The sequence below is a fragment of the Panulirus ornatus genome, chromosome 10, assembly GCF_036320965.1.
Source record: "Panulirus ornatus isolate Po-2019 chromosome 10, ASM3632096v1, whole genome shotgun sequence".
NCBI classification, from domain to species: domain Eukaryota; kingdom Metazoa; phylum Arthropoda; class Malacostraca; order Decapoda; family Palinuridae; genus Panulirus; species Panulirus ornatus.
This window is the reverse complement of record NC_092233.1, coordinates 16915416-16937543: the sequence shown is the minus strand read 5'-3', so window position 1 is coordinate 16937543 and position 22128 is coordinate 16915416. Positions and strand designations below refer to the sequence as shown.

Here is a 22128-nt window from a genome sequence, read left to right as displayed (position 1 = left end):
TAGTTTATTATCAACAAAGTGAGTAACTCACAAGACTAGAAGAAAGCGGTCATAAAGTGTTAGCTTTCCAAAATTCTTCCTCTCTTACATATCTGTTGCACAATACTCATTCATTCTATTATTTTTTTTTTACATGCAATGTATGAATCATTGCACAGTGGAAAAGTCTCATACTTGGTTGTATTATTTCCATCAGCCAAAGTATAGTGAGGTGAAATTGGAGGAAATGTTTCGCTAAGATAATGATAATATCTATAGTTTTCCTCCACAATCTTTTCCTTCAAGTCTGTCTCAATAAACTAAAGAAAGAAATCAAGTTCCTTCGGACAGGCATTTTCTATTCATGAATCTGAGGAATCAAACACAAAGTCTTTTGCCATAAAAGTTGTAGCCTGCCAGCTAACTGCTCCATCCCCACAACTTACACACCTTGTTCATACTGGTGGCAGTGTGTGTGGATCATGTCCACCATCATTGTCTCCCCCTGGATCACAATACCTTTCATCTTCCCTAAATGGACATTCATCTCTTATTAATACACTCAGCTGATCCAAATCATATTCAACAAGAATGTCAGCATAATCATGGCACTAGAATCACGTGGCAGCAGCTTGTAATTCTTGTAGTACCCCTTCTGCCATGATCAAGCACAAACTTGTTCATACAACTGATGAAAATGCCCACATCTGAAGGATCATTATGGATGAAGGGAGTAAGGCCTTCTATTACCATCATTTGCCTGCTAAGATTCTGACCAGGAGTTCTGAATGCAGAAACCATATAAATGTACCAGCCACAGTGAACACTTATTCTTCCAAGAGACCACATATGTACGAACTGCAGTGAATGGTTTAAGCAATGTTAGTCTCTAGCTTTTGGGTAAGTAAGTTTTTCGAGTGATTTTTTCAGTTACAATACAAATTTGTACAATTGCACACAGCAGTAAAATACAGTACAGTATTACTATAATGTCAAATGACAACTGTATATCACTGATGTTTATTATATTCCTGTTACAATACAGTACATTCCATTAGTTGAAAATTACAAGTATAGCAGCAATGGCAACTTCCCTAAAAAAGTGAGCATAAAACACAGCAAAAGGACAATAGTATGGCTTCCATCCAGAGCTTACTAACACACTTAATATGCAGGTGCTCACTACTGCATTGCAGCAAATTATTACAACAGTACTAAATATGAGTTGCAGATATGTACAGAGAGTCTAATGATATAAGCACTTGAACCTTGAATCATCTCATGTAAACAGGATCAAGAGTTATGAATAAGAAGGTATATTCTTTGCCTTTCTCTATCATCTTGCTTTTCAACTGCAATTATTCCCTTTCAAATAATTTCTAAATCAGTAAATAAAATGGCTTTCATGTCATTAATCTGTACTTTATCTCTTAAAGATCTTAACACTATCACAATCTTCACCACTATATCCCACGTTAGGGTTCTTTTCCAACCCCATGAATCTGAGTTCTCCAAGTTGTTAAAAAAAAAAAAAATTAACCTAATGTCCTCAAAGACAACACTAAAAATATCACTCTATTAGAGCATTTCATCCACTACTTTCACTGATTATGTGTTGAAGTCTTGTAGACGTTTCATGACACACTAAAAAGCGAGGGAGTCAGGTCCAAGTGTCAAGTGTTGACAGTGCATTTCTTGTCACTTGTTTTAGTAACTGTATACAGAAATACTGCTTACTGATAATCTTGTTTTAGCTTATAAAAAATAATTTTTTCTTGTTATAATCAATGTGATTTCTAAAAGTTTTTTCACATCAGCAAAACTGTCTATAAAACTATTAGCTGCACCAGTAATGTGCAATGTTGAAAAGGTCAACATGTGCCAGCATCACTCCCTCCACATTTATTACCAACACCTTCTGCCTCATCTTCATCAGCTTTCAGGTGTTGGAAGTTACTGTACAAACTATCACTCTCCACACAGTCCAAGGACTAATCATCACCATCAAGTTATTTAGGATCATCTGCCTGATCCCCTAAATCTAGCAAAAAGCTATTTAATTTCCTTCTGAGAAAACAAATGAGAATGTACTGTCAGTGGCATCAATGGAGGATGACCAACTCCAGGGAGAAATTTTCATACACTGCCACCTTGGCAACCAACCAGACTTGGTGGGTGGCCTTGAAATTCAGGCTAGAAATGCAATGCAACATTTAGAGGAATTATCCCACTCGCATAAATACATACATAATTTGAATTATACAGGTACATTACCATCACTACTGTCAAACCTACTGAGGGCTGCCTTCAATCAAGGCTTACATACACTCTAGATTAAAGAATATGCAAACCATCAAACTCCTTTACTTTAATATCTCACAGATTACCTATTTCATTTCATTCCCATGGTGGATAATTTTCTTTACTGCTTTTCAGAAGACTTTCCTGATCTTCTCAATAAAGACTGAAACTTTCACATAAGCCAGCAATACATGGTAAAACAATGTGGTGGTCAACATTTCCTGTCACTGCTTGACTTTTCAAGTGGATTAATATCTTTTTTTTCATACTTGTATGCAATTTACTACCTCAGCGAGGTAGCACCAAGAACAGTTAAAAGATGGCCCCATTTACCATCATCCACTCTTTACCTGTCATGTATAATGCACTGAAAGCAGAGCTGAACATCCACAGGTTGAATAAATGGGTACAAAAAATTACATACCATGGGAAAACTTTCCAACCACAAGTCTGCACCTAATGTTGGCCTTTTCAAAGTATTATCTATGAGATGGGATATTCTGTGTGGTTTGATTAGCCCTACTTACATTCCTGAGGATGGATCAAGTGTACTGCATAACACTGGTTGTACCTCTCCAATCCAGTAACTCCCATGGTCCAGCACATTCTGAATCTGCCACCATTAGTTATTAGTTTGTGGGTCTCTCACCTGGGTGGCACTGTTAGCAGCGCTAAAGCAACAAAATCTGTTTACTCTGCAGCCGAGCTAATTAAGAGTCCTTTTAATTTCTTATATTCAGCATATTCTAGCCCTTCAGAATGTCATCCACAAAACCAAGAGCTGCAGAAGATGGTGCCAGTGCAAATAAGTAAAAGAACAAATAATTATCTATGCCTGAAATGGTGAAGTTACTGAAAAAATGAGATAAAGGAACTTCTGTAAAGACTTTGTGTGAGTACTCTGAGATCAGATCATCAACTGTGTATGACTTAGGAGTCAATTTCTGTTTTCTGGCATTTTCTGTGGTCCAGCAATGGCCAATCCCAAGGTTGCTGGATTAAAGAGGAACAACCTGTAGTTCATTACCTATTATCATATTTAGTGTTTCTTGCGATTACACTTTCCATACTGTCGAACAAGACATGAGAATGAAATCTTTTATTTCTTAAATCTGAAAAATAATATAAATCATTAAATATCCAAAATCAATTTTCAAAAAGTTCTTATAAAAGCAACAGCTCACTCCATAACAAATTAATTCAATTTCCTTAATAATAAGAAAACAGTAATGGTATATTCAAAATCACCAGCATGTTAGGGTTATCAACATTTTTTAATTCACAGAACCAAAACATGTTTGCAAAGATAAGTATATCATCAATAAGTTCTATTTCATACTTTATAATCAAATGTCAACATGTAGCAATTGTTCCCCTACTAGATATGCAAAGAAAACCTTAACCCTTTTCAAAATAAACACCCAAAATATATATATCCAAAAAAGAGCATACAAAATGTAGTTGAGCTAACAATATCAAAACCTGTCAAACTAACCAAACTGAATACCAACAAATGCTAAAATTAATGTTTTATAACTTGGTGAAAGTTGACAATGTATACATGAGTTACAAGTTCTGCAACAGTCTGCTTCAAATAATCTCCCAAGTTTGCACGTTAATTCAGCCATAATTTACTGCAAAGAATACGTGCTTCAATGATTATTGTCTAATCCACTTAAAAATGCAGGACTATATCAATATACAGTATCCATAATAAAACACAACCATCTTCCTTACCAATACTTTTCAATTATCATTTTTGGCTTGTTTCATGTGTCACTTAGCAACAGTATCATCAAGTTACATTGGTATCCTTCCACATGTGAGTTTCTGGATGCCCAGGGAACTCACCTGTTGGAAATTCAAGGTACACAAATATTCCTAAAATCAATTAATTGTTCTTACATTTTTTTGTTTTTGTTTGTTCCAATAGCAACTGCAGTGTAGGGAAAATACTGGTTCACTAATATTTTTAACTAAATAAAGCAATTCTGCTCCAATGACTTGTGAAGTAACTGATAAAAATACATAATTTCATTAGTAAAAAAAATCACACAAAATTCATGTTAATGAATGGTGTCTGTGAGCTACAAAAATCTGATGAAAATAAGTCATATCAACAACAATGCTATTTTCTTTCTTGACAGAAGACTGGAAGAAATTAAGAATTTATGGAAGGAACATGGAATCTCTACAATATCTAAAGGAGAGAGAAAGATATTGATTACCTACCTACCTACTTATGAGTACCTATGATTAGATTTTGCCTTAATGGCAAGGTTACCATGTAGCCCCCACTACATGTGTAGCTTGCTGAATAACCCTTACTCTAAGCCACAACACAATTCCTATACTTGTTGTTCTGAGGTTGATCAGGGACTGATATCATAGATAGATAAATAGATAGATAGATATAGATAGAGATAGATAGATAGATAGAAAGAGAAAGATATAATATGGGAGGAACACAAGTGACTTTTGTGATAATCTTCTAACTGATGGCATGTCTCCACTGAAAGCTAACATGCTCCAGACATACCAATTCCACTCCGTACTTAAAACACTCGCTTTCTCAAATTACAATTATTTATTACCAAATGCATTACTTTCTTAATCCATCAACTGTACCTTCCAAACTCTCTCCTTCATCCTTTCTAGAAAATACCACTCTGCTTTAATGATCTAAAAACTGGATTATAAACTATAAGAATACAATAATTATACTTCCGACTGAATGGTTCATTCTATACCTTGCTGACAGCTTTCTCATTGACTTAAAGATGTTTTGGGTAAAAGCTGAAGATTTACTGCTTTCATTTCAGAGCCATTATCTAACAGAAGATATTATAAGTCCATAAGTCTCTCCCAATTACATCAACAACTTAAAATACCACTACTGATTCCTAAAAGTCAACATAGGATCTGCCTGTTTCTGAATTTGGAGCATACTGTATTCCATAAATTTTGAGTTCAGTAATTCTACAATCTAAATAACATTTTTGTTAATAAATTTTTGACCAATCTAAATCCCATTCTACATGAATTTAATTTAATCTCTAGTTTTATTTCCTTCTTCATATTTATCAAAAATACACATAATCTAATTCTCTCAAAAACAGCAAAACCTGGAAATGCATAACATTAATTACAAATATCCTAAACCTCAAGTGCTGTACTAATGATTGAAAAGCCCTTTGAAGATCTTTTGTAAGGCCCTTTAGATCTTAATTTCATTAAGTTGAAAATATATTTCAAGGATCCTTTTGATTTAATTTGTGGAATACATATATGTCAAGCTTGAAATTTCAGGTACTTCACTGTAACAAAAATATCTGCATTCTATATATTCATGTTGTAACAGTCCTTTTCCTTTTCAACAAAGGAGCTAACAATTACATGGAAGTAGGAGCCCAGAAGTTCATCTCTCTCAGTGTTGAAGGTTTAGGCCTAGGCCGACGTTTACCCATCACCTTGTTACTAAGGTCTAATGACTGAGCTAAATTTGAGCCATCTTCCAGCTGCTGAGCTCTTAATGAAGATCCTGAAGAGGGAGATACTTCATCAGCTTTTGAAGACATCTCTGCTACTGTGCTAAACTCCTGCTCAGAACTCTGGAAAGGCTTTGTGAAAAAATAGCTATGAACACCAGTTTTGTTACCTTTCTCCATAGCCATACCAAGGGGCTTCCGCTGAAGAGGTGGTGTTGCCTGCGGAGTAACTAAGGGACTTGTTCTTGGTGTAAGGTTCTGAGGACTATTATTGTTTCCTTCTTGATCAGCTGTGAAGGGAATCATTTGAAATCTTTCCACAAAGCTGATCTTTCTGCGCCTTGTCTCATTTGTGGTACTTTCCGATGACAAAACTTCTCCCTCTAATGGTATCTGCTGAACTCTTTCCACAAGGCTAATCTTTCTTTGCTTTTTCTCATCTTTGGTGTGGGCACTCTCTAGTGACAAAAAATCTGAATCTGATGGTATATGCTGAGCTCTTTCCACAAAGCTGATCTTTCTGTGTTTTGTCTCATCTGTGGTGGAAGAGTCTTCTGGTAATGACTCAGGCTCTAATGATATCTGCTGAACTCTTTCCACAAGGCTGATCTTTCTTTGTTTATTCTCTTTTGAAATGGTGGAATTCTTTACTAATGAAGAGTCCGACTCTGATGACATTTGCTGAAGACCATACTCTGCTGACAAATGGCCTGATGATAAATCTTGTTTTGAGTGCACACCATCTGGTTCTGCTGATTTGGCATTATCTATGCACTCATTATCTTTATCATAAATTTTGGAATCTGTTAAAGAAAAGAAAAATACATGATATTATAAAATGGCACATCAAAAAGCTAAAGCACACCTCATAAATAAGAATTAGGATTACATACATAACATATCACTACATATGTACAAATTCTTGTTCATCTACATGTGAGCATCCCATAAAAACACTGTGCTAAGCTACCTAACTTTTTTTAGATGCCCATTCCTTTCTGAACTCCTTCAAGGGGGTGGCCACAGTAAAAGAGTCTACATAACTGGTGAGCTGCAATACTGCTTCTTAGCCTTTTGTGCCTCACCCTTAACTGGCCACTCGCACATGGCAACTCTACCTGTGTTTTCATAGGCTCCTACTTAATGTTCCTACTGACTACTACTGCCCAAAGTTCCAACGTACAACCTCTGCCTAATGCTCCACCCAATGTTCCTTCCTACTACTACGTCTACCCAATGCTTCTAGTGTCAACCTTTTGAAGACTTTTTTCAGACTATTAATAATCTGCTCCTTAAGAAAGGGAGAGGTATCATAGGGATCAGTAGAGACTTTTAGCTCACCTGATTGATTCTCAAAAATAGGAGGGGCTTAAAACAAAAAACATGATAAAAGCTTCCAATTCCCATCCAACCTGGCATGCTCTGGGGCATACTAATGTAATTCAAACAATATAATATCAATCTTTTTTCATTTAATGGTCATTCTGAAAAAGTCTGAAATAAACTGAGCATTCTCATTTAGAAAAACACTTCAAAAAATGTTAGAGAGGGTCTAATGTTTTTGATTTCAGGATGGAGTTAAAAAATTCCTCAAACTTTTGGCTTATCAAGAATGTCCTCTAAAGGAAAAAGGCATCCTGCAAACCAAAAAAAGCTACTCTATCTCTCCCTAAAAGCTTTTTCACTTAACTTGGTTATTTCTGAAATAAAATCAAAGAAAACTGAGATCAGGTGATGAATCTCTATGAGGACTTATTCAAGAGTCAAACTGAAAACTCTCCCAAGAAGGACATGAGTGAAAAATTATATAATCTGAAGCCAAGCTCCACAAGTGCTTATGTCTAACCTAAAACTCATCCGATAATACCTGATCTCACTAAAATAAGTCAAGAAAGACCACTGAAACTCAGTGTGTGTGTGTGTGTGTGTGTGTGTGTGTGTGTGTGTGTGTGTGTGTGTGTGTGTGTACCAACATACCTACAATGAGATTTTGCTGTGATGGGAGCACATAGCTCACCATTCAAATCGCATATTGGTAATCAGTGTTTCAACCATCACTTCTTTACACTGCATCTTGCTTGTTGTATAAAGCCATTTTTCTCTGCAACCACTCCCAGTCTCAGACAACAAAAAATACACAATACATAGGAAATATCTAAAAGCCGAGAATAGAAATTACCATCAAGAATAACCATACAAAAATTGAAAAGTATGCAAATTATGTGCAAGAAATAATGTAAACTTGTTATTATGATCTTTCTACTAACTAAGCATTATCAAGGATAAAAGATTAAAACCCTGTCTTAGATCATCAATCTAATGTTACCCTTTCAGACAAATCAATTAAATTATACTGACCTCCAAACTTGATTGGGAGAACAAGGAGCGGTTCAACTTTGCTACCAGAGGCTTCAGGTGTTGAAACTGGCGTACTTTCTGAGGACAGACCTCCTGGTGAGATGGTGAAGGTTGCTGATGGGCTGTTATTATCTGAGCTGTCAGTTGAACATACTCCTCTAATCACAGGATCACCATCTCTGACCTATAACATAAATTTATTGCCATCATTATGTTTGTATACATAATAAGAGTAAAAAAAAATTTAAGAAAGTGAATATCATATATCTTATTAATATCACTATTACAGAAAAAAGTGATCAATCTCTCACAAAGGAAGTTATAGTTAAGTCATGTTTTTACTTAAAACACAAATATTAAGAAACCTAATTAATCTTACTGTATCATCCTTCTACCCAAGTCCATTTACACAGTATGGATAAAATGCATACACATTCACAATTTGTTCAGGGACACTCATCCCTCACAATGAAGTTCGCAGAGTATTCTACCAAAACTAGTGGGCTTTATCATCACTTGTCCAATATAATCTAATGTCTCTAGTTCAACGACCATGGGGTCAAGCAGTTGATGAATCACAGACTTTGCTAGAGTATGGGTATTGATATTGCTAAAGGGATCTGATAGAGGACTAAAATATCATAATAACCAAAGGAGCAACAATTCCCTCATATATAAGTTCATATAAGTACAACATTATTCATTTATTTACTTTGTCGCTGTCTCCCATGTTAGCAAGGTAACGCAAGGAAACAGACGAAAGAATGGCCCAACCTACCCACATACATATGTATATACATACACGTCCACACATGCAAATATACATACCTATACATCTCCATGTATACATATATATACACACACACAGACATATACATATATAATCATGCACATAATTCATACTGTCTGCCTTTATTCATTCCCATCACCACCCCGCCACACATGAAATAACAACCCCCTCTCCCCACATGTGTGCGAGGTAGTGCTAGGAAAAGACAACAAAGGCTACATTCATTCACACTCAGTCTCTAGCTGTCATGTAATAATGCACCGAAACCACAGCTCCCTTTCCACATCCAGGCCCCACACAACTTTCCATGGTTTACCCCAGACGCTTCACATGCCCTGGTTCAATCCATTGACAGCATGTCGACCCCAGTATACCACATCGTTCCAATTCACTCTATTCCTTGCACGCCTTTCACCCTCCTGCATGTTCAGGCCCCGATCACTCAAAATCTTTTTCACTCCATCTTTCCACCTCCAATTTGGTCTCCCACTTCTCCTCATTCCCTCCACCTCTGACATATATCCTCTTGGTCAATCTTTCCTCACTCATTCTCTCCATGTGACCAAACCATTTCAAAACATCCTCTTCTGCTCTCTCAACCACACTCTTTTTATTACCACACATCTCTCTTACCCTATTATCACTTACTCGATCAAACCACCTCACACCACATATTGTCCTCAAACATCTCATTTCCAGCACATCCACCCTCCTCCGCACAACTCTATCTATAGCCCACACCTCGCAACCATATAACATTTTGGAACCACTATTCCTTCAAACACATCCATTTTTGCTTTCCGGGATAATGTTCTTGACTTCCACACATTCTTCAACACTCCCAGAACATTTGCCCCCTCCTCCACCCTATGATTCACTTCCGCTTCCATGGTTCCATCCGCTGCCAAATCCACTCCCGGATATCTAAAATACTTCACTTCCTCCAGTTTTTCTCCATTCAAACTTACCTCCCAATTTACTTGTCCCTCAACCCTACTGTACCTAATAACCTTGCTCTTATTCACATTTACTCTCAGCTTTCTTCTTTCACACACTTTGCCAAACTCAGTCACCAGCTTCTGCAATTTCTCACACGAATCAGCCACCAGCACAGTATCATCAGCAAACAACAAATTGACTCACTTCCCAAGCTCTCTCATCCACAACAGACTGCATACTTGCCCCTCTTTCCAAAACTCTTGCATTCACCTCCCTAAATCGATCTAGCTTTAAAAAGAGAAGGTTAAAATTATGAAAGGCTTTGATAATCTCAATCTAATCAGCTGCTTAAGATTTGATTATCTTATTTCACATGTAGTACTGGATACAAACTTATGGGTAAACATTTTACCTCAAGTGAAGCAAAAGAGATATTCTTCCACAGGATCATTAACATATGGAATGATTTACCAATCAGAATGGTTGAAAGTAGTAATATAGATATGCTGAAGTAAGCTTTCACTTCAAGTCCACAACTGACTCTATTTGCATCTCCTTAGTTACATGAAAATACACATATCATTTTCTGAAATTTCTCTATACCTTTCTACTCTTAAAACACTAATTTGCAAGTCCCTGACATCTTCCACCATTACAAACAGCCTCAAAAGGAACCAGTGGTCTGGTAATGTTTTAATTCCTTTGTATTCCCTTTGCATGTTACAGATACTACTTTTCTTTGCATTTTTAAGAAACAAAACAGGAAGACCCCAGGTTACAAAAGAATTAGGTTCCTAGACCCTGTTCATAAGCTGGTCTGTTCATAGGTTGAAAAATATAAAGAAATGCATAAAATGAGAGGAAATACCTACACCTAACAGTACAAATGTATTTGGTATTTTGCGTTTTGAAGTAAATACAGTTAGAAAAACATATTAAGGAACACTTACTGAAAAAATGCAGGTATGTAGTTCATGAGTCACTGTCTGTATGTTCAACTAGATATTATGCACTTTTTTTGGAGCTTGTTGTAAGTACAGGTGTTTATAATTTGAATGCTTACAAGTTTGGGACCCCCCCCTCTATGGTATCAAAAAAGACCGGCAACTGTAATTAATTCTTAAAAAACGTGCAACAACTCTCTCTCTCTCTCTCTCTCTCTCTCTCTCTCTCTCTCTCCCCCCCCCCCCCAAAGAAAAGTAGCAAAATTGTTCCTAACAAGTAAGTAAATGTAACTTGTTCCTAACAGAAAGGTCATGATAACACAATCCTAAAAGAATTTTACAATACTGGGTTACTAACCAGTGCAACAAGTCATTTCTAACAGACATGTAGCAGTAAACAACAATGGAATTAGTTTACTGGTTATAATTCAAAGGATGAAGGTCAAAAGTTACCATTAAACTTAATGGCTTTAGAATATTTCAATTATATTACTCAACTGAAAGATTAGCACTAAGTAGAGGAAGTGTAACAACCTACAATTATGTGATAATTCAAAGGTTGTTATTAAACTGGCATGAGCTTCAAAGTTTGCATTATAATGTAAAATGATATACTTTTCACTTAAATGATTCTTTTTCAAGGTTTGCACTTAATAGTAGATAACAAACGTTTATGCTGAAATTCATATTGGACAATTTATGTCTGAATGGAAGAAATCAGAAGTCTGTGACTGAATGATGGACTATAAAAAAGTGATCATTTGATTGACTATGCCTAACCCTTGAATGGTGGGCACTGTTCAGAAATTCCATCACAGACTAGGGGTAAAAATAAACAAATCCCCTTAAAAAAAATAAATTAGCATTCAAAATCAACAGAAAAATATCAGTAAATCACATAATTACAATTTTGCTGGCTGGTCCCATGCCAAGTGAGCATCCAGAGGACACTGGAGGAGGAAGGAAAGATGACACTGGAGGAGGAAGGAAAGATGTGGCTAACTACTACTGATACTACAGGAAGATACAGAAATGATATTTCTTTTTTTCTATTAAGCTAGTTTTCTTACTGTACTCTCAAATCATACATAAGCACAATGTTGGTAGTAAATAACACCTATATATTGAAATTTTACACCTTTCGTGCAAAATTTCAGTGTGAAAGATTAGCTGGAAAATGTGGTAAGAATACTGAAAGATGCATTGTCTTTCTTTATACTGAAAACTCTACTCTTATTAATAAGTACAGTAAACCCTCAATTTAAAGGATCCTGGCATACTGGATTCTGGATTTAAAGGACAAATAATAATAAAGTACATAAATTTAAATTCAAAAAATGAAAAAAAAATTAAAATCTCAAATGCCAATCCATGTTTATTTCATAATGCACTTATTTTTGGTAGTGTGAGGTAGACTCACTCTGTTTCAGTCTGAGTCTGCCTCAAGCTATCATGTGGTCAAGTTGTATACAGAGTGTTCCATATTTCATTTTACTATAAATAATCGGTTACCCGCATCAGCCAGGTAGCACCAGAAAACAGACGAAGAACGGCTCATCCACTTATGTACACATTTTAGTACAGAAACACCCACACAGGCACATGTACATATCAAAACATACACATACGCAGACATTACATACATACACATGTACATATTCCTACTTACTTGCCTTCATCCATTCCTGTCGCTACCCTACCCCAGAAGAAACCAGCATCACTATACCCTGCTTCAGTGAGGCAGCCCAAGAATAGACAAAAAAGGCCCTATTCATTCACATTCAGTCTCTAACCGTTATGTGAAATGCACTGAAACAACAGCTCCCAATTCACATCCAGGTCCCATACACCTTTCCATGATTTACCCCAGATGCTTCACATATCCTGGTTCAGTGTTTCTGTTATTTCAAATTGTAAATTTATTTATCAAATAATTTTGCAATCCTTACAATTCAAAATGGCATCAAGTGATTGTAAGAGGGGCAATGAAAGCAGGCAGTTCGTCCTCGCCTTATTATATAAAAGTATCCTTTCACAGTAGAGGAGTGGCATCACCTCTGACTCCTGCCTCCAACTGCCAGGCGAGCATTCCCACGCTGCTGGGTGCCTGCCATCCAACTATCATACCACACACTAAACCCTACACCCCCTCATCTGGTTTTGGTGACTAAATGTGACATTTTGTTACAACAAAAGCAAAATCAACTAAAATTGAGAAAACAACAACATAAACAGGATGAAATTAAAATTTGACGAGGCATAAGGCAAAATACACATATATCACTGCTCAGCAACGATACACTTCCTTTACATGCGAACAAAACAAAAATGGCATAAATTAGTGTGTTCACTCTTCACAGGAGCCACTGCAAACATAAATCTTGCAAGTGTGCAGGGCAGTGTCTCACATGGTGAGGGGTGCTGCCACCTGAGGCTGGGTGTCATCACAACTGGCAATGAAGCTGCAGCTGGTGGGTACTCCCTTTGCCCTGCGGGTGTCATGGGCATCAACAAAACCCAGGGACATAGGTGACGTCGGTTTTGCAAAGACAGGCGGCCAATGCCGTCCAGCTTCACTGAGTACTGTCTATGTGGTTTCAACTCCACTACTACACTCGACCTGTCCCATACCTTTAAAACAACATCCATGGAGAGCAAGGGCAGCACAGTGGCATCACCAGCTGGGCCACCCTACACACAAGCCTAGCTCTCTGCTATGGCCCACTCCCTGTTTTGCAGAGCAGTTCTCCATTGTTGGTATATCGGATAATGTATGAGGGGCGCCACGACACCATCTTGCAACTGTCTTCCTGCTGCCAGCTATGTGGGTGACTTGTTCTCCTTTCTTTGGGGGATGTTGAGATGCTGGAGAATAGCTTGAGTTGCTTTGCTGTTGTTCAGGTTACCTCCAACACTCATGTTGCCCTTCAACACCCTTTTGGCTGCCTATACCACTGCTTCGGTATGTCCAATGGACTGGAAGAAGTGGCCTGAGGGGCTGCACACCATGATTCCCCATTTTTTGCAGAAAGCTTCCATCTCCTTGCTGTCTAGATTGGTTCCCCTCCAAGGCAATTTCCTTGGGTGCACCCCATCTCCTTAAGAAGGTGAATAGCCATGCGATAACTTGGGGTTTTCCCGCATAGGTTTGAATCCTACTCACTGTGTCATGTAAGAGGTGCAATGAAAGCACATAGTCCATCCTCACTTTATTATAAAGAAGGATCCTTTCAAAGGAGAGGGGGTGACATAACCTCTATCTCAGTCTGATTCCTGCCTCCAACTGCCAGCCAAGCTTTCCCACATTGCTGAGTGCCCCCCACCCAATTACTGTACCACACACTAAACCCTACAGTAATAGAGGAGTTAAAAGAAAGTGTGTGAACTTAAATGTGGCACAGAAACAGGTTACATTCGATTTAACGGGCTCTCTACATTAACGGACACCCCTTCCCCCCTATTAGTCCGTTATATTGAGGGTCTACTGTACTTTCATATCACATACAGCAACAGTGTTACCAGTGAATAAGTGAGTTTATACAGAAATATTACACCAATAACACTACTTATAAATGTTAGTTCAAATGGCTGGCATGTATAAGAAGGATAATGGACATGCTTCTTTGGATATTTTCTAGGGCTTTATCTATTATCTGTACCAAGATCTTCCATTATCCCAGGATTACAAAGGAAATCATGTGCAACTGTTACATAATTTCTTCCATAAGCACAAGCACACTGGGGACACCTAACATTCCTTCTTATGTAGTCTGCCACTAGAATTTCCATTAGTCACTCATTCCTTCACATATATCATTCTTCTTCACTTTTCTCACATACTGATACATATAAGTGTTCCTCCTACCAACTGAGGTCATCCAAAAACCCATGTATTTTCTGGAAGGTCACAATGTACACATAACCTTCAGGTGGATTTCCACGCAGTGTGATTATAATGACCAGTTAAAAGGTGTTGCAAATACTGATATGGTGTATAAGAAATGTAATCAAAGACTGCACTTGTTCATAGTAAACATATACACAACAAAATAATCAGTCTTTTCATTGGTCAACTATAGAATAGATTTTGTTTTCAATTACTGCCTGGTATGGCAAGCTAAACAGTACAGATAAAAATAACTTGAGAGAATTGCTGAGAAAACTAGGAAAATAGAAGCAAACACTAAAACATTAGATTTGCTGTATCAGGAATGTGCAATGAAGCAGGTGGAGATGATCATGCAAAATGTAACCCATCATCTACACCAATACCATGTACTTTTAAGGTCAGGAAGAAGACTGTCTCTACTTACACAGCACAATGAAAGATTCAGGAAATCATTTGTACCAAAAAGCATTCTAGCTTCTGCGCGCAATAGATGATTCATTACGTGACTTTTATGTGGCACTTTTATGTGATATTTCATAATCTTTATCTTATAATTCGTAAACTGTTTAACCTTGAGTTGAGCTTCTAGCCATAAAGAATTTCATTTTGTAAAATGTATGCAATTTGACAATAAAGATATCTTATACTAAGGATAGCAGAATTATTTTCTGATCCTTCTAAGCAAGGGATGAGACTTCTTTTGGCTACCAATGGTACATTAATTCAGCTGGATATCTAAACAGAGGTGGGAAATTTAGAACATTACTTGATATTGGCCACTGTTTCCTGGAACATCAACAGGTGTTAGCTAATGTTTAAGGATTAAAGTTCATTTCTGAATGACTGATTCTTAAAGTTTCCATTTAATGTCAGTTTAAAAATCCATACTTAAAAGATGTACTGAATGGTGGAACTTAACCCTTTCACTGTGCCTGGCCACATGTGCTCACCATGGCACAATGCATTAAGACACAGTTGTGCTATCACACCTTCATGCCCTCATTTTGAATTCTCAGCTGATACATGGCTCCACATCTTATCCACAGATGTCACTAGAATCCTAAAAACACAGCTGCAAAAAATGCCATGCATCACAGTCACCCATTAATCATTAAAAGAAAATGTAACTGCTCTTTCACTGCACCAAGCCACATTTGGACTGGATATAGTACGATAACTGAGCCACATTTGTGGCCCTAAACTTTCATGCCCTCCTCTAAATTCCCAGATCATATATGACTCCACATCTTATCCATATGTGTCATCAGCAACAGGACAACACAGCTGGAAATATCATGCATCACAAGCGATCTCCCATAAATCATCACATGCATCACAAGCGATCTCCCATAAATCATCAATGACAATGTAACTGCACCATCATGGAAGGAAGCAAGAGTTTACACAGTAACTTATGTAGTTAATTTTACAGTAGAAGTAACAATGTTCTTTATGAATGATGAGTAAACATGTGCATAATATGCATAAAACAAAAAAAATACATATATACTAAATATTACTGCTTCTTTCATACATATAATAATATCAACAATGGTTATAAAACAAGTTGTACCTCTCTAATCCAGTGCTCTGTGGTCCAGCAACTCCCATGGTTTGGTACATTTTGAAATCACCACCATTAGTTATTAGTTTGTGGATCTGCCATCAAGGCAGAGCTTTTAGCAGTGCTAAGGCACCGAAATCAGTTTACACTGCATCCGAGCTAATTAACAGTCTTCTCAATTTCTTACATTCAGCTGTATTTTAGCCCTTCAGGATGTCATCCAATAGACCAAGAGCTGCAGAAGATGGTGCTCGGGCAAATAAGTACAAGCATAAATCATTATCTATGCTTGAAAAGGTGGAGTTACTGAAAAAATTAGATAAAGGAACTTCTGTAAAGACTTTGTGTTAGTAGCATGAGATTGGATCAACTGTTTATGATTTAGGGGTCAATTTCTGTTTTCCGGCATTTTCTGTGGTCCGGCAATGGCCAGGTCCCAAGCTTATGGGATTAAAGAGGTATAACCTGTAATGAATAGTTTATTGAATTTAAACAGCCACATGGCTGAAAATACACAGCTGAGATATTACAGGACTGGGAGATCAATGATCTTAAAAGAGCTTGCAAAAATAAATACTAGGTTTATATCATGCATTGAGTGATGGTTAGCTGAAAATACAGTGATGAATAATTACATGTTGACTGAGTTACAGGAATACAGTATTTGATATTTTTTTTTTTTTTTTTTTTTTATACTTTGTCGCTGTCTCCCGCGTTTGCGAGGTAGCGCAAGGAAACAGACGAAAGAAATGGCCCAACCCCCCCCATACACATGTACATACACATGTCCACACACGCAAATATACATACCTACACAGCTTTCCATGGTTTACCCCGGACGCTTCACATGCCTTGATTCAATCCACTGACAGCACGTCAACCCCTGTATACCACATCGCTCCAATTCACTCTATTCCTTGCCCTCCTTTCACCCTCCTGCATGTTCAGGCCCCGATCACACAAAATCCTTTTCACTCCATCTTTCCACCTCCAATTTGGTCTCCCTCTTCTCCTCGTTCCCTCCACCTCCGACACATATATCCTCTTGGTCAATCTTTCCTCACTCATTCTCTCCATGTGCCCAAACCATTTCAAAACACCCTCTTCTGCTCTCTCAACCACGCTCTTTTTATTTCCACACATCTCTCTTACCCTTACGTTACTTACTCGATCAAACCACCTCACACCACACATTGTCCTCAAACATCTCATTTCCAGCACATCCATCCTCCTGCGCACAACTCTATCCATAGCCCACGCCTCGCAACCATACAACATTGTTGGAACCACTATTCCTTCAAACATACCCATTTTTGCTTTCCGGGATAATGTTCTCGACTTCCACACATTTTTCAAGGCTCCCAAAATTTTCGCCCCCTCCCCCACCCTATGATCCACTTCCGCTTCCATGGTTCCATCCGCTGACAGATCCACTCCCAGATATCTAAAACACTTCACTTCCTCCAGTTTTTCTCCATTCAAACTCACCTCCCAATTGACTTGACCCTCAACCCTACTGTACCTAATAACCTTGCTCTTATTCACATTTACTCTTAACTTTCTTCTTCCACACACTTTACCAAACTCCGTCACCAGCTTCTGCAGTTTCTCACATGAATCCGCCACCAGCGCTGTATCATCAGCGAACAACAACTGACTCACTTCCCAAGCTCTCTCATCCCCAACAGACTTCATACTTGCCCCTCTTTCCAAGACTCTTGCATTTACCTCCCTAACAACCCCATCCATAAACAAATTAAACAACCATGGAGACATCACACACCCCTGCCGCAAACCTACATTCACTGAGAACCAATCACTTTCCTCTCTTCCTACACGTACACATGCCTTACATCCTCGATAAAAACTTTTCACTGCTTCTAACAACTTGCCTCCCACACCATATATTCTTAATACCTTCCACAGAGCATCTCTATCAACTCTATCATATGCCTTCTCCAGATCCATAAATGCTACATACAAATCCATTTGCTTTTCTAAGTATTTCTCGCATACATTCTTCAAAGCAAACACCTGATCCACACATCCTCTACCACTTCTGAAACCACACTGCTCTTCCCCAATCTGATGCTCTGTATTTGATATACATTATGCAATTAATGGTGACTGGTTGAACATTACCTGCATTTGCAAGGCAGTGCAAGGCACAGATGGAAAAATGGCCTCATTCGCTCAAATCACTCTCTTGACATCATGTATAATCAGGCCCCACTCACTTTTCCATGGTTTCTCCTAACCACTTCACTTTGCCCACTTCAGCCCACTGACATCATATTGTTCCCAGTAAACTACACTGCTCCAATTCACTCTATCCCTTGCACACCTTGCACCTTACTGCATGTTTTGGCCCTGAGCCTTCAAAGCATCTTTCATCCAATCCTTTCACCTCCTCCTTGGTTCCCCAATCCACTCTCTTTGTTTAACTTTCAATTGTATACCCTCTTAGTCAACCTTTCCTCACTCATCTTCTTCATATGTCCACACCATTTAAGCACACCCTATTCAGCTCCTGCATACATTCTCTTCTCACTACCACATCTCTCTTATCCTATCATTTCTTATTTCATGAACCCTCCTCACAACACATACTGTCCACAAACATTTCATTTACAACATATCCAACCTATCCTTTACTTTTTTTCTCAACCCCTCACATCCGTACAGCACCAAAAGGATTACTAGACTAACAAACATAACCATGACCTCTCTTTCCACACATTCCTGAAAGTTTCCACGACCTTTGCCACCTCATCCATCGTATGGTTCACTTCAGCTCCCATAGTTCCATATCTTCTCTCAGGTATCTAAAACACTCCACTTCCTCCAAGTTCTCTCAATTCAAACTCACTTTCCAGGTAGCCACACTCTCTTCATTGCTACACCTAATAACCTTGCTTTTATTCACATTTACTCTCAACTTTCTCCTTTCACATGCTCTTCCAAACTCAGACACCAGCTTTTGCAATTTTTCACTCAAATTTGCCACCAGTGTTGTATTATCAGCTAACTACAAAGGACTCTCTCTCTCTCTCTCTCTCTCTCTCTCTCTCTCTCTCTCTCTCTCTCTCTCTCTCTCTCTCTCTCTCTCTCTCTTCAACAATCCCCAAAACTGCATACCTGCTCCTCTCACCAAGACCCTTCCATTTATCTCCCTCATCATCCTATCCATGAACACATTGAACAGTCATAGTAACATTACTTACCCCTGCCATAGATCCATCTTCACCATAAGCCACTCATCCTCATCTCTACCTACTTGCACACAAGTCTTACTCTTTCAATAAAAACGAAACTCCTCGCTGCTTCTAATTAATTTCATCCCACATCATATAATGGCAAAACCTTCCACAGAGCACTACTATCAACTTTTATCATACACTTTCTCTACATACAATCCTTCTATTTCTCTACAAATTATTTATGAATATTCTTAAAAGACTCCAATCCACACATTCTCTACCACACCTGAAACTACTTTGTTCTTCCCCTCTCTGGTGCTCTGTGCATGCTAACACACTCTCAGTCAAGACACTTCCATGTACATTCAACAAACTTATACCTCTACAGTTTGAAAACTCATCTTTATCCCCTTACCTTTATACAATGGCATAATGCATATATTCTGCCAATCCTTAGGCATTTTACCATGATCCATACACATACTCAAAATCCTAGCTAACAAATCAACAACACAGCTGCCTCTACCTAAAGAAATTCAACTGCATTACTATTCACCCAAGTAGCCTTGTGACCACAATTTGTCTTGCACAAGGCTTTCACCACCTATTTTCTCTTCACCAACCCAATTTCCATGACTCTTACTTTGCACACCTCCTCGGCCAAAACACCCACCATCAAACACATTCGCCAATCCTCCAAAATACTCACCCCATCACTACCTGTTTGTTAGCACTTCCTAATTTGGCCTTTCAGTAATGTTCTCATTTGCTCTATTGTGTTTCTGACACTTAACTTCCTTCCAAGCCATCTTATTCTACCTCAAGTTTATTGATAATCACTCCCTTACCTCTCATTTGCCCTCTATTTACATACCTGCATCTTCCTCTTGAACTCCTTCCACTTTCTCATGTATATCTCCAAATCATTGGCACTCCTTCCCTGCAATATACTGCCTATACCTTCTCTATCACAAGGTACTTTATCTTATCTCACCACTACTACCCTTTCTCATCTGCGCACCTACCACCTTGTACATGCCAGCACAGCTTCAATGAATATCTCTATTCCTCACTCAATTCTATTGTTTCCTTTCCTCTCATCTTTTATAACATTCTATGCCCAATCTCTCCTGGCATTTCACTCCAGCCCTTCCACCTCCAATTTGCTCTCTGGCTTCTTGTTCCCTTCACCTCTGACAATCCTCTTTGTCAATCTTCCCTTACTCATTCTCTCCATATGTCCAAATCATTTCAATACACCCTCTTCTGCTCTCTTATAACCACACTCTTTTTATTTCCACACATCTCTCTTACCCTTTCATTACTTACTCAATCAAACATATATATATGTGTCTGTGTATGTATATGTATGTATACGTTGAAATGTATAGGCATGATGTGTGCACGTGTAGGCGTTTATATATATACATGTGTATGTGGGTGGGTTGGGCCATTCTTTCATCTGTTTCCTTGCGCTACTTCGCTAACACGGGAAACAGCGGCAAAATAAATGAAACAAATATTCATATATAAATAATAATATATAAATATCTATTTATTATACTTTGTAGCTCTCTCCCGCATTAGCAAGGTAGCACAAGGAAACAGACGAAAGAATGGCCTAACCCACCCACATACACATGTATATGCATAAACGTCCACACATGCATATATACATACCTATACATTTCAATGTACACATATATATACATACACAGTCATATAAATATATACACATGTACATAATTCATACCTGCTGTCTTTATTCATTCCTGTCGCCACCCCGCCACAGATGAAATGACAGCAGCCTCCCCCACATGCGAGCGAGGTAGCACTACGAAAAGACAACAAAGGCCACATTCGTTCACACTCAGTCTCTAGCTGTCATGTACAATGCACCGAAATCATAGTTCCCTTTCCACATCCAGGCCCCACAGAACTTTCCATGGTTTACCCCAGATGTTTCATATGCCCTAGTTCAATCCACTGACAGCATGTCGACCCCCTTTCACCACATTGTTCCAATGCACTCTATTCCTTGCACACCTTTCACCCTCCTGCATGTTCAGGCCCCAATCGCTCAAAATCTTTTTCACTCCATCCTTCCACCTCCAATTTGGTTTCCCACTTCTCATTCCCTCCACCTCTGACACATATACCCTCTTTGTCAATCTTTCCTCACTCATTCTCTCCATGTGACCAAACCATTTCAAAACACCCTCTTCTACTCTCTCAACCACACTTTTTATTACCATACATCTCTCTTACCCTTTCATTACTTACTCGCTCAAACCACCTCACACCACATACTGTCCTGAAACATCTCATTTCTAGCACATCCACCCTCCTCTGCACTACCCTATCTAGAGCCCACACCTCACAACCATATGACATCGTTGGAACCACTTTTCCTTCAAACATACCCATTTTTGCCTTCCGAGATAATGTTCTCGCCTTTCACACATTTTTCAACGCTCCCATAACTTTTGCCCCCTCCCCTATCCTGTGACTCACTTCCACTTCCATGGTTCCATCCGCTGCCATATCCACTCCCAGATATCTAAGACACTTCACTTCCTCCAGTTTTTCTCCATTCAAACTTAACCCCAAATTGAATAGTCCCTCAACCCTAGTGTGCCTAATAACCTTGCTCTTATTCACATTTACTCTCAGCTT

General features: G+C 38.3%; 1 protein-coding gene across 2 annotated transcripts in view; it reads right to left on the bottom strand.

Moving 5' to 3' along the window:
* Positions 1-3535: 3535 nt before the first annotated feature.
* LOC139750808 (uncharacterized) overlaps positions 3536-22128 on the bottom strand; it is a 79703-nt gene continuing 61110 nt past the window's right edge. For both annotated transcript variants that reach the window (XM_071665563.1, XM_071665564.1), the window contains exons 4-5: positions 8127-8310; positions 3536-6571 (exon numbers count right to left, since the gene is read on the bottom strand). In XM_071665563.1, the coding sequence (XP_071521664.1) occupies positions 5673-6571; positions 8127-8310 (1083 nt within the window). In that variant the 3' untranslated portion in view covers positions 3536-5672. The remainder of the gene's footprint in view (positions 6572-8126; positions 8311-22128) is intronic.